The sequence below is a fragment of the Molothrus aeneus genome, chromosome 3, assembly GCF_037042795.1.
Source record: "Molothrus aeneus isolate 106 chromosome 3, BPBGC_Maene_1.0, whole genome shotgun sequence".
In the NCBI taxonomy this organism is placed as follows: Eukaryota; Metazoa; Chordata; class Aves; order Passeriformes; family Icteridae; genus Molothrus; species Molothrus aeneus.
The window spans coordinates 24,503,885-24,517,550 of record NC_089648.1 but is presented as its reverse complement, the minus strand read 5'-3'; the positions used below and the strand labels follow the sequence as shown (position 1 = coordinate 24,517,550).

At 34.9% G+C, this 13,666-nt stretch overlaps 1 protein-coding gene across 1 annotated transcript in view; it reads left to right on the top strand.

The window, feature by feature from the left end:
* Positions 1–13,666, top strand: part of LRPPRC (leucine rich pentatricopeptide repeat containing) — an 87,822-nt gene that overhangs the window by 23,374 nt on the left and 50,782 nt on the right. The window contains exons 13-21 of the mRNA XM_066546501.1: positions 576–669; positions 3,847–3,916; positions 7,050–7,077; positions 9,192–9,249; positions 10,389–10,495; positions 10,709–10,786; positions 11,114–11,167; positions 11,891–12,004; positions 13,216–13,346. Coding sequence (XP_066402598.1) covers positions 576–669; positions 3,847–3,916; positions 7,050–7,077; positions 9,192–9,249; positions 10,389–10,495; positions 10,709–10,786; positions 11,114–11,167; positions 11,891–12,004; positions 13,216–13,346 — 734 coding nt within the window. The remainder of the gene's footprint in view (positions 1–575; positions 670–3,846; positions 3,917–7,049; positions 7,078–9,191; positions 9,250–10,388; positions 10,496–10,708; positions 10,787–11,113; positions 11,168–11,890; positions 12,005–13,215; positions 13,347–13,666) is intronic.

Below are 13,666 nucleotides of genomic sequence, written 5' to 3'. Positions count from 1 at the left end.
TTCTTATATTATGTTCTGTGTGAGGGCTTTAGATCCCAGTAGTGCTCCAAACATGAACCTGGTATGATGAAGCCTGTTCAGAATATTTAGAATATTTTTCAAACAGTTGTTGCACTGATGGTTTGTTTATCATGTCTCCCTCCTGCTCCTTTACTTTTTCTTCTTCAGAACTAACCAAAGTATTTTTCCTCCAGACCTAGTAGCTTTTTGTTTCCTGAAGTAGAAAAGCAAATGAATGCCCTTTTTTTTTACTGGGGACTGGAAGTACTACAGTTGTTTTTGGTGAATAGGTTTTTTTTTTTTTACTCAATTCTTAAGCAAAGAATTAAGAATTGGAGACCAAATCTAAGTGTCAGTCGTTCTGCCTTTCATAACTTTTTCTCTTGCAGTTGATTTCAATACAAAAAAAAATTTGATCAGTAGCAACTCATTTGGCCACCATATAGGCTTCTGTAGATCTGTAGATCACCTTCTATGTTCTCAACAGCTACTTTTGGGAAGGAAATGTTTAAAAATATGAAGTATCAGAAGGTCTTGTCTGTGTAAAGTTCCATGGTTGATTGCTTTTTCTCTAGGAAAATGGCTGCCTGTTTGAAAGTGCTGGGCTCTATGTAGCAGAACTAAGAAGTGAAGCACTTCAGGGGAGACTGGACAAAGTTCTTTCTATACGTGAGTATTTTTCATGTTGCTTGTTGCTGTGTACTTGATGATAGTTTGGATTGGTTGTAGGCTGAGAGATTTACTTGTATTAATATGTGAGGTTTCAACATATGTGGGGAACTTGAGCAAAGTGCTTATCATGTGAAGTCTTCTATGATGACTTGTCAGATTAAAACTACCAGTTCTGAACCATAAATCATAGTTTAATTCTTCTTTGGTATTGAACCTGACCATAAGATTTGTATACAAGTTATTTGCAAATAGCAGCTTTACTGTGATTGTGACAGGAATGTGACACTCTTGTACTTAGAAAGCTTAAGCAAAGAGTTTGTTTTTCACAAGGCCTGTGAGGTGGTCGGTGCTGAGATTGCTTTTGTTTGCAGCATCAATGACTATAGAAAACGAGGAACGATACAGCTCTGAAGTGCTGCAGTTACTCATAAAAGAACCAGCTTTAAAGATCTGATGGTCACTGACATTAACCTGAGGGTGTTCTGCTGATCTTTTGGTCATGGAAGTTGTGTATAAACGTGATTGGTTAATTAGGCATTGAATTGTAGCATGTTTAAGAGGTTTTTTCAAAGACTGTTCTGAGGCTCAGTGCTTGCAAATGTTAATTTGTGTCATTGACTGAATGTAGGGATGGGATAATTGGCTTGGTTAAGTAAGAATGAGATTCTCTTCAAAATTTAAAGAAATAGTTTTTATATTCCTAGTATACTGATACATTAATAAAATACCTAAACTTCGGCTAAATGATACAGGAAAATCTCTTTCTAAACAACAGTTTTATTTGTCCCAGTCTCAGGGAAAAGCTTAAGCAGTTGCTTGCTTTGGTTGTCTTTAACTGTTTTATTTAACAAATACAGAAATAAATAGTCTATATACCATGACTCTGGGAAGCTGTTGTGTTACAGATGAGAAAATTAAGTAGTTACTAATCAGTGGTTTGATTTTGGTATTGGAGAGTTATCAATTAGTGAATCCCCAAGATTCACCTTACATTTTGTTTGGTTTTATTACAAAAAAAACCCAAAAAGCATGAACCCAGCCATTGACCCATAAAATTTAAGTACCTAAAAAGAAACTTTGATTTTTTTTTCAAAGGAGGAGTGTTTATTAACAACAATGAAATCTCTTCTGGAATGTGAAATAGTTTGGGGGATTTTTTTCTCCATGAAAATTTAGACCGCTCCTTTCATTCTGGTTAACTGAAACAGGCTGGCTTTAATATGTTGTAAGATACAAATGCATGTATGCCTGGTATATGGTAAATGTATATATCAAAAGTATGATACAGGCACATAGAGTAAGTTGAATTCTGTCTTACTGTCACAAAATTAGTATCACTTAGTATATTATTTAGCCATTGTCTGTGAGTTGAATTTAAATCTTTTAGTGGTATTTCTGTTTACAAAGACCGGGGTTAATAATTCATGGAGACATATCAAATTTCTTTGAACTTGAGCTTTAAAGGAAGCTACTCCCTAAATAGTTTACCAAGCTGAAATGAATGCTAGTAAATCTAATTAGCACCTATGTGATGATAAGGCACAGATATTAAACAGCTGATTTTTTTTTTTTCTTTTTGACTTGTCTCCTTTTGCAGTATTACAAAGAGGGAAAAATAGATGCAGTATGGAAAATAGTTTGAGATTGTCTCATCAGTATAGTCAGAGGAGGCAAAGGTTGGTTATTAATGCTGGCTGCTATCTAGGTGTATTGATTCAGCTTCTCATGCCTTATAATGTATAGATTTGTGCTACTGACAAGATGAAAACTCCGAAGCATCAGCTGAGGAATCTGGGCACATAAGGCAGTGTACATGAGAGCCGCTTTTTCCCTTTATCATGCCGTTCCATTCCACTTCATTGTCAGCCCCTTGATTTTCTCAGACTTGTTTGTTGCTAAGGAAACCAGGTTGCCGATTGTCAGCAGCAGCTGAGCATACTAAGATGCTTTTCTGCTGGTTTTTTATGAGCAAAAAGTTTAATATACTGCTGGAGGAGAATTTGTATTGAGGGTGTCTCAAAACCAACTTTACCTGAGGTTTTCAAACAAAAAGTAATGTTCCAGCATTTAAAGCTAGAGGTAGACTAAGGAAGTGCTCTTAGCGTGTTCTTGTCTTTGACTTCCCAGGTTCCTTTAGAGCTGGTGTTTTTATTTTGGCTATCTTCTACTATATTGCAGCCCTTGCTGAAAGGGCCCTGTGCAATCAGGTTTTTACAGCAGTTAATTCCATCGTGGTGCTGAAGTGAGATGATGATAACTTCATACAGGACATAAATGCACCCACTACTGCATTTTTTTCTTTGCTGGTCTGCAGTGCTGGAGTGAGAGACAGCAATTCTACAGGAAGAAGGTAGAAAGCTATGGAATATTGAGTCAAGAAATGATGTAAAGATGAGGGCATGAATCATAACTGTAAATTACCTCTCAGAGACATCTAATTTTAAGTGATTTTGCAGTTTCCTTTGTGTTCAAATACTATTGTCTATAACAACAGATAGAACTGTATATTTTCTCTTTTTTCCCCCTTAGATTTAATTTAATTCAGTGGATAGCACTTTACATGGAACTACTTTTTCTTTCTTATCAGGGAATTTATACTTGTGGAAGCAAACACTTAAAAAAGTGTAGTGCCGTTGATTTTTGCTTGGATTTTTATAATTTTATTTTTATTATTATTTAAAAAATATAAGGCAAAAATTTAAAACCTATTATAAGGCAGGTGTTCAGTCTAAAACAATTAGCAAAACATTTGCCTTCAGTGGATTTTTTTTGTTCGAACACTAGTATCTCAGGTTTTCTTGATTAGTATTGTTTGAGGTTTGTCTGGCTTTTTGGAATTGGTCTTGTACTTTCTTTAGAAAGATGCTTTATGCAATTACTAATAATTATAAAAAGTTAATTTATTAACTATTGACATTGAAGTCAATGTAGAGGGGAAACTTCTGACTCTAAATATTTGATTGCTTTTGAAATGGATCAGATGTAGAGCTGATAAAAACAAGACTGTTTCAAACACTTGGACATTTTACATCTTGGTTTATAAATGTTTGTCAGCATTTAGTAAACTATGAAAATAGCTTTTCAAGTGATGGTTTATTTACATGATCTGCTCAGTTGTTGCAGTTCTGGGATTTTGTGACAATGACTATTGAGAAACATTTCTTTCATTTCCAGTGTCTTCAGCAAACACACCTGCTATAGATAATCGTCTGTTTAGAAACAGCCTCTTTATGGGTTTTAAAAGGTAAGGTTGTTATATGAATACTTTCTTTTTCTTGTGCAACAAAGTCCCCTCTCTTTTTTGTCTTGTTGAACATGTCTGTCTAGTCTTTTGTCCCCTGCTCCATGTTTTAAAAGTAGCATTCCAGGTGTAGTAGGAGATGCTGTTGTTCCTCCCTGCTTTCCTCATTTTCCTTGCCTCTGCTATGTATGAGCATACACTTGAAACATTATGTGTATTAGATGAAAAAGAATTTCATTATTCTTTGTTCTGCTCTATGTGCCCATATATAAACTTAGGGTAGTAAACATTTGGGGGTTTATCTTTATTCACTTTTTTTTTTTTTAATAAACAGCTGTCCTACTGTAAAATTTCCCTAAAGATTGTCACTATTAACCAGTAAAGTAAAAGGGTGCTTGATGAAGATGAAATACCAGTAGGAGCCTGGCTTATTCTGCTACATGTGCTAACTTTCTGTGCCCTCTGGGTTAATATGGCTCCTGAACACTGACATGTAACACCTGCTTCTGAGCTACATTGCCAGGACTTTGTGTTCCCAGTCATATGGTCCTGTTCTGCAAGGAAGGTTCCTTGTGTATTTGCAAGATTGTCTTAAGCTTCTGCAAGCAGCTGTGAATTAGCAAGCACTTCTATCATGCACTGCTTGCCCCAGTCACATGTTTAGGACTGGGAATGATAGGGGTTTTTTCAGCATGCCTACACTCCAGGGAACAAGAGAAGTCACCTAATATTACTCAGGACCAGGGTTTGAAGGTTGATTTTTGTTATTTCTTGGAATTTTGTAATGAGTGTGAAGTAGAACTGGTTTTGGTTGGATATTAGTAAACGTAACAGGTGAATATGGCCAAAATTTCCTAGTAAATTGCATATTCTATCTAGCTGGTCCTGTTGTATCGTAGGAAAAGGAGGAGAAAAAGCAAACCAGTGTTGAAATTTGGCTTCTTAACTAGGCCCTAGCTGGCCTTGGCATCCAAGGGATAAGTGAAATAATATTTTAGATCCAGTAGGAGTATATTGCTATTCTTTTAACAGTGAGCCCCAGAATCATCTGTTTCAGATGTAATAATTAAAGTAACAGATTTTCTAAACATATTTTCTCTATATAAATATAGATAAGTATCCAGCTGAAGTAGGATTTTCGCTAGAAAGCAATCCATGCCAATGTTTACCACCCACAACCAACACTAGGCTGAAATATCCCTGCCACGGGGAAACTGTGCAGGTGTGCAGAATGTGATTTAAAGTGTCTTTAAAATGTCATCATCTTGCTAGCAAACTATTTGCTGAATATTACAGTCTTCTCAAGTGAAACAGTTACTTTCCTCATAGTGGGAACAATTCCTGCTGTTGTGATTACATCAGTTATTGGACATCTGGACTAAAAGCTCAGAATTCTGATAGAAATTAAGGTTAGGGGTCTTCTGATGTGATATTTTTTTGAGGGGGGGGAGGGTGAGGTGGTGGTGGTTTTTTTCACTTTTTACTTCAGCTTTCATTGCCACTCCTAAGGGTGTCATAATTTTGTTTATTTATTTTATGTTTTTCTTTTGTTTGCCTTTCTTGCTCCCTGATTTCAGACACTGTGTTCAAGGTCACCTGTGCTCAGATCTTACCCTTACATTATTTCTGAGAGCATACCCACTCATGTTGCCTTTTCTGTTTTAAACTTTAATGGCTATAACAGCCTAAGCATGAAACTTGAGGGTATGATAGGAGAGAAGAAAGAATATTTGTAAGTTTTGTAAAGACCACAGCAAAATTTTATGGCTAAATGCAGGTGTTGTGTGTTCAAATGAACAAAGTTCAGGATTGGAGTGCAAAAGTACAGGGTAGGGATGCCAGGGACATGTAAACAATGTCTGTGGCAGACTAGTTTATGGATTTCTGTTGAAACTGCTCTTTTCTAGTAACTGCTTCAAAGTATTCCCATTCTATTTGCCTGATGTACCATTACTATTTCAGAGTCAAGTACTTTAGGAAATTGATGCATTTGATATCTGCAGTTCATTGTCATGCTGTCAGTGGTGGAGTGAGTTCACCCAACAAAGCTTAACTAACCTCACAGATGGCATTTTCTTTTCCCTCTGTATGGACCTGCATTTGTCTCATTTTCAAATACAAGTGGCAGTTGCACAGAAGGAACAAATGTTTCATAGGCTTGAACTTCCTAAATAAAATCCTAAATTTCTGTGAATGCATTCAAGTTTTTGTGCATCTGTTCAGACTGACATCTTCCTGTAATTCTCATTAGAGGAAAGTAAGATAAAATCATGTAATAAGATTTTGTTTTCTTACCCGTGCCTATATTAATGCTGTTTTATAGTTTTCCAAAAGTTACAATTCTTGAAAACTTGTAGCTTCTAATGAGAATTTTGAAGTTCTATGAATTATAGGAAAATGTCAGGTTTTTAATAGTTGAGACAGCTGGTTTACATTAAGATGTCAGGGGTTTAATACTTTGCTGAACTGGTTGACATGATTTTTGGTTGTAACCTCATGATGTACAGAGAATGTTCTTCTTCAAGTTCTGTTTCAATCTACAAGGGGAGAAACTCTATGTTTTGTTTTCTACTTTTTAAAATATTATGTGTTTCTCTCACTATAATGACCATTATACCTTAAGAGATTTGATTACTTTCTTTTTTTGCATAGAATAAATGCATTAATAGCTGCCTGTAGTTATCGTGGTGTATAAAAGGTCTAATGCACAGGAGAGTTAGATTTTTTTTCCTAGCAAATTCCATGTATCAAGTGCTTTCTATGTAATATGCAGCTTAAGTGAAGCTTATTTTCTTGAAATGCTAAATAGAGAAGTATAAAACAAAAAAAATACAATTAGGATTTGTTAAAAAATTGAACTAAGACCAAAACTAAAACACTTTCTAGTCTAGATAAGTGATCTATTTGGAATGTTGGATTGTTTTAAATTTTTTAGCAGAAATTATGAGCATATTGAGTATAGTAAAAAGCCCTAAAGTTATTCTGTACGAAATTGGTTTAAACAGTATGTGGCAATTATTGTCTTTTAATTTCATCTAAATAAGATCTTCAGTGTTAATGTTCTGTGTTGTTTTAAAGAAAGCTGCAAGAGTAAAATCATTTTGTTGCTTTTGTTATCCTTTGCTGCCCTCTTCAGCTCAGATGATGTACATCTGTGGAGCAAGGTAAGTGGAGATAAAACTAAATAAAATCAAGATTCTTTAGGCATTGCATGTTTATGGTGCATTATTGTAAATCTGAATATTGAGACTGAAAATGGTAGACCAGCTAATTTGAGCAAGACTTCTGTCAGTGGCAGATTGGACAAGTGTGTCAAACTGAGTTTTCTAATCACAGAGTTAAGTGGAATTGGTTGTGCCATCAGGCGTCAATTCACTTGCCCTCCTTAAACTTTCTGCCTGTCCTCACACTGGTGCTACCAAAATAGTAAGGCAGACTTAGTTTTTCAGAGTTTCTGTTATATCACTTAAAGCATCGAAGTCAAAGCCAGATAAAAAAAATTCCCTGGATGAAGTCCAAGGGAAATTGCTGATCATCTTGCCCGACTCTGCGTTAGGGCTACATTAGAAAGACACTGCAATATAACTTGGTTGTTTATTTTACACAGTGCTAGAGTAGGGGAGATGTTGGCACAGATACTGCTTTGGATTTGGTTTCAGAATTTGGGAAGGGATGCACTGTGGTTTTTATTGTTATACCTCAGGACTGTAACTGCTGATTAATAAAAGTACATTTTAGATTTCACAAAGAAATCTTGGAATGAAATGGAACTTGAGATTTGGAAAGTCTTTGATTGATGATTTGCATAAAATCAGTTCAGGATATTTTTTACATTTTATTACCTTTTACTGCTATGTGATGATTCTGGTGAGAGGATATTTTTGTCTGCTGCCTCTTGCCTTCCTTTTTTGCATTAAAAAAAAGGGAGAGCAGGAGAAGAAAAAAGGAGATCTCTTATTGGTCCCATTATGAAAATAATTTTGAAGGACTGAGAGCTGAAGTAATAGTGGTCTGCATGTGAAGTAATATCTAGAGTTAATTTCATTCTTCATCACAATGGAAGAGAAATAAATTTTGTTGTCTTCACTAAGTTTAAGAGTAAATACATTCATTGAACTTCTAAAATAAGAAATGCTAACTTGGGAAGTAAATAGACACTTAGAAACAAATAATATTACACATTTTTTTTCTGTAATTCATTGCTTTTAGTATTCTGATATTTAATTCAGAAGAGCTGTTATGACTTCTTTGGATTTTATTGCAGTGTGTATTGATTTGTCGTAGGAAGATGAGGGGAAAGGGGCAGAAAAATGCTGTATTTTCACTGTGAACAGTGTCCGTGGTGTTGGTAGAAAAGTAATAGATAAGATATTCAGGTGCACATTTGGTATTTTCTGTCCTTATTTATCCATTCTCATCAACAATTGAAGGTGAGGGTTCCTTTTGTCATTACTTAAAACACAGCACTTTGGCAGTGAGAATGCATCTCTTTCTGACTTCTTTGAGATTGCATTCTAGAATCATGGGAGATAAAACAAAAATTCTTGAAGCACAATTTCAGTTTTTAAATGAAGATTGAATTAATAAAAATTATTTTATTTCCTTAAGAAAAGTCAAATGATTTTTAAAGTGATGTTGTTTGGGTTAAAGTATTTGTAGGTAAGATGTGGGGGGCTTTTGGGTAAATGCTTCTTTTCTTTCAGAGGAGGTAAAATCTATATATTTCTTTGGTTTGCGTGATGGATCAAACAAGTGCTAAATATAGTGGTAATTAATTTTTATGAACACATGTTCTGTCATTCAAAATTGCACTTATGTACAACTAGCTATACTAGTTACCTTAACTCTACCAGAGCGTGATAAATGTTGTTCCTTTATAATTTTTTTTATTTGCTTCTTTCAGATATAAAAAATAAGAAGCTTTTTAGGACAATTTCAGCCTTTCAATAAATTGGAAGATAATTGTAGCATCTTCAGGAGTGACACACATTAAGCAGTGTCTTAGGATAGCTAAGTTCCTAAGATATATAAACAGAATACTAGTGTTCCCTGTCTTAATGCTATACCTCAGAAAGCATTTCAGTTGCAATATTTTTTCAAGAAAACCCTATTATTTACCAAAAAAACCGCTTTGTGTTTCTTAGGGAATGACTATGATGTGGTAAAGAATAATACTTTAACAGAGAGATGCTTTATTATTTTGAGAATTCAATTTCAGATACTATTTGTCCTTGCTTGCTGCTTTTGGCTGCAATGTACGATTATTCTGTCTCACCAGATAACAGAAGTGTTGTACAAGGATGAACGTTATTGCCTGACGCCTCCAGGACCAACTGGTAGAGTTTCAATTTCTATGATTGTAACTTATCCACAAATCCCTTCTTCTATGTAATGATGGGTTTGAGGGATTACAACAGTAAACACTGATTGCTTCTTTTTGAAAGTGAAATTTGAAAACATGTTGGGTAAAATCCTGATTCGATTAATCAGAGCGTATTCTGTGAGATCCACAAGATATTTTTTCTTTTTAGAATGATAAACAAATCTACTGATAATGATTTCTTTTTCTAACTTTATAGATCAAAATGGAGAAGGGATACAGTATCACTGCTTAAATACTTTTAAAAAAGCAGTTTTTTAACCTACTTTTACATGTAGTAGTAAAGGTACTGATTTTGTGAGGTAAAATGGTACTTAATAGCCCAAATATTCTAGCTTGAAAGTATACTATATAAGTATACTTTTTAGTTTAATGTGTTTTTTTTAAAAAAGGTTTGTTTTTTCCCCTTCCTTTCAGAGCTAGAAAGGCAAGGAGGTATGGGGATGGCTAACCTTTGAGAAGGCAGTGCTTGATACTCTTCCTGTTCTGGGAAGAGCTACAGAGCCCCACATGTTTTTGCACTGCATAGATAAGAAACTTAGCATAATTTGATGAAATCTGTTCATCTTAATTTTCATTGGCTAATAGGCAGTTTCTTCAGTGTTACTTGCTTGAATGGTTAAAATATTTTTGTATGATTTTATATTAATATTACAATACTTAATGTAGCTTGGTAATGGAATATAATGGGTAAAATGTACAGAATAAATATGCAAAGTGTTAGAAATCTGTTTTTTCTTTTGAGCAATGACAAAATATTTGTGGCAACTATTTGGGGTAGCAGGCAGGAAAGGGGGGGAAGGCCTTGGGCAGTACTACTTCTGTCACACGGTAGTGGAAAAAAATAGATTGAAGTAAGATTCTGTACTGAAAAGCTGTCACTAGGTCTGAAAATAATTAATATTCCTTTCACTCACCAGTTAGATATGTGCTCCCAAACCACATAATCTCTATGCCTCAGTGATCATTGTTGCCATTTCAGAGCCTCTCATCAGGGTGACATCTCACACCAAAATGATTTCTTATAAATTAATCTTGATAACATGACAGTCTCGGTAATTTTAGTGGAATGCTTTCTCTTGTTTTTTTCCACAGAAGCTGTTGGCTATTTTCTTTATCACTTGATTGACAGCATGAGTGACTCAGAGGTACAGGCCAAGGAGGAGCATTTGAGACAATACTTCCATCAGCTGAAGAAGATGGTACCATTTCATTTTTTGCTACATAATGCCTGTCCTGCCTGACATGTATCTATTAGGTTTGAAATTGCTGCTTTTAAGTACAACCAGACCACTTCTCAATGACATGCAAGAGCTGGAGACTTGAATTACGTCTGAGATAATTTCTGTTAGACAAATTTCAGTTTGGTTCTGTTTCAAAACTCATATAATTTTTTTCCCCACCTCTTGATACAGAATATAGTTATCCCTACCAGCCACTACAGCGGCATTTGCAGACTGCTGGACTCCTCTCAAGTTCCTGAATTAATTAAGGTCTGTGGTTCTATAGCAATTACTTTGAATCTAAAAAAAATCTCTGAATATATTCTCCTTTGCAAAATAAATATCTTCATGCAGTGATTATATGTGGGCCTTTTAACCTTTCTGTGATTTTTCACTGTTGTAGCTGATTTAATTTCTAATGTGAAAGGGATACATTTAATAAGTGCTGTTTCAAGTCAGTGTAATAAAGCTGCAGAACACAGCTTTTTTTAGCATTGCTATTATATAATTACCTTGAACCTTTTGAGTATGATATGCTTACTTAGAGATTGAACTTAGGGGGAGATCAGTGATATTCTTTGTCTTACTGAATTTCAGGATGTAAGGTTACTGTGTCATAAACCATCCCCATCTACAGACAACATTCCAGAAGTAAGTAAATTCACAGATAGATGTGCTTGTTCTTACTGTAATAATACTGTTTGGATGTAGGGTTTAGATGAAGTGTAATCACTGGCTTTCAGGTCATGGAAGTATATTAACGTTATTTCAATCTACCATTTGAAGTTCAGAGGTTACTTTCCAGAGTAGGAGTAAAGGCTATCCAGATTTTCATACAGACCTGATACTTGACCTTGGAGTTGGCTGAGGTCTCATGCCTCAGTTTCCCTGCCTGGTAGATATTTTTTTGAAAGTTCTAGTTAGTTAACAGTAGTGGTGTGAGGCTTAATTCATGCTTGTAAATTACAGTGATCCACTTGAGTGGCAGGAACCATATAAATCCATACTGCTTCTAATGGTCGAGTGTCAAGTCTTTACATTTCTGATCTGAGCAAAGTGGAGATGGAAAAAGAAACAGGCTTGTATTCCCTACTTCCCTGAACACAAAGAACTGAGTGCGAGAGAAATAGTAATGTTGACCTTTGTAGATATGTGACTTAATATTGGGGTTTTGTTTTTTTTACTGTATTCTGACTCAAGTCTTCAATTAGTAGGTACTATTTAAACAGATAAAAGCACCTTAAATGATTAAAAAAATTTCTTTGAGTATGAAAGAAAAGAATTATTTTGTCTGTCTTTTATTAAAGTGATCCGACAAGTTGCTCAGGGAAGGGTGTTTTCACAATTGACATTCTTTCTGTTACCTCCATTTAGAGTGCTAAATCTGACGTGTCTGCTTTGGAGAAGAAACTAGAAAAGCGAAAAGCTGAAAACCAGCCTATTACAGATGTCTTGAAACAACTCATACATGCTCTTTGTGAAGAAGAGGTATCTTAAGCAATGCAGAGATAATTGGAAACACATAGCTATATTTTTAAAGGGACATAAATGACTGTGTTATGGAAAAACACAGTTAAGCAAAGACAAGTGCAGTGCTTCAGGTTTCATGGTTTGATGCTTATAAATCAAACATAAGTGCAAAAAGCAATTAAATCAAAAGGTTAACTAATTTCAGCAACACCTTGAATGGCATGTTTTGGGGTTGCTGAAGTTTGTTTACAATAATCTGCAAAGTGAATGATAGTAACAGCTGTGATAGGTTTATCATACATGCCAAATGTCCTTTCAAGCCATGGCTCCGGTCTCTTATATCTAGATTGTCAAGCAACTGATACATGCACTAGTCATTTGCAATTCAAATATTACTAGGTTGTTAATGCAGGGATTGAAATTCCATTTTCCTGCAGGAGGAAAGCTCTTCTGAGATAAAGGGTCTCTTGCCTTCATTCGGCAGGCGTCCAGCTGTAGTTTACATTCATTTAGTGTGTGTCTGTAATTTGTGGGGTATCACCACACTTTTGTTCGGTTTCTTGTTCAGTGTGATCCTGCCTATAAAGCTGGATCTATAGGAACAGTAACAGTTGTGCAGGTGATAGCACAATATTCTCTGCTGCTACAAACACAATTTAGAAAGAGTTGAGTATCTCGGCTGTGTATCTCTACAATTTTGCATATGAAATAAGCCTAGATGCAAACACCATTGCAAGTTCAGAGTGGTCAAATGTATGAATAAGAATTTACAGAAAAATAAGCTTTCTATGGAATTAATAAGTAGTTTCTTATTCTTTAGAAAGTAGTTTTGTTATGTGTTTGGCAGTGTACCAGGTGAAAATGGTTATGAATTCCAAATAAATAAGAACTGTTTTAGAATATGGGTTAATCATGTTCATGATTATTGGGATGAAAAAAAAACATGTCTCTTACATTAAAAAATGCCAGAAATATAAATGCAAAGCAAGAAATTTTATTTAGGAGTCTACTCTCAAATTAACGTAAAAGGTGTTCTACAAAAATAATGTTTGCAAAACAGCTTTCCCTCTTAAAATTTCCTAAAGCATTACAGCACTGTGTTTTTGTATGTGATCCTACACTACTAAAAGCACTAAAGCAGTCATATAACTGCACACTGAATGTATAAGATTCATAATGTCAGATTGACTTTTCCTCTCGTTCACATCTTTGCTTTGTTCCTTTTTTAGAATATGCAAAAAGCCCTTGAAGTGAAAGCCAAATACGAACCGGACATGGTTGTCGGTGGCTATGCAGCCTTAATAAATTTGTGCTGTCGACATGATAATGTAGAAGAGGCAATGAACCTGAAAGAAAAAGTGTAAGTACACCGGCACTGAAACATGTCACAGAGATTTATGCTGATACACAGACCTTGTTGAATTAAGTAGGTTGAGTATTAACCCCCTCATCCATTTTTAATTAGTTTTCCCCAACAATGTATGTGCATTTAAAACAGTCATGGGTGTGGTTTTTGGAAACAAAAAAATTTGCTCTGTGTAATTGAACATTAGAAGCAGCTACTTTTTGTGGTCAGTAATTTCATTTTATTTTTATTTGGAAAAAGGCAGATTGCTACATAAGATGCTTTATTTTTATTTTAAATGGGCATAGTGTCTAAATTGAATTTTGACTTAATTT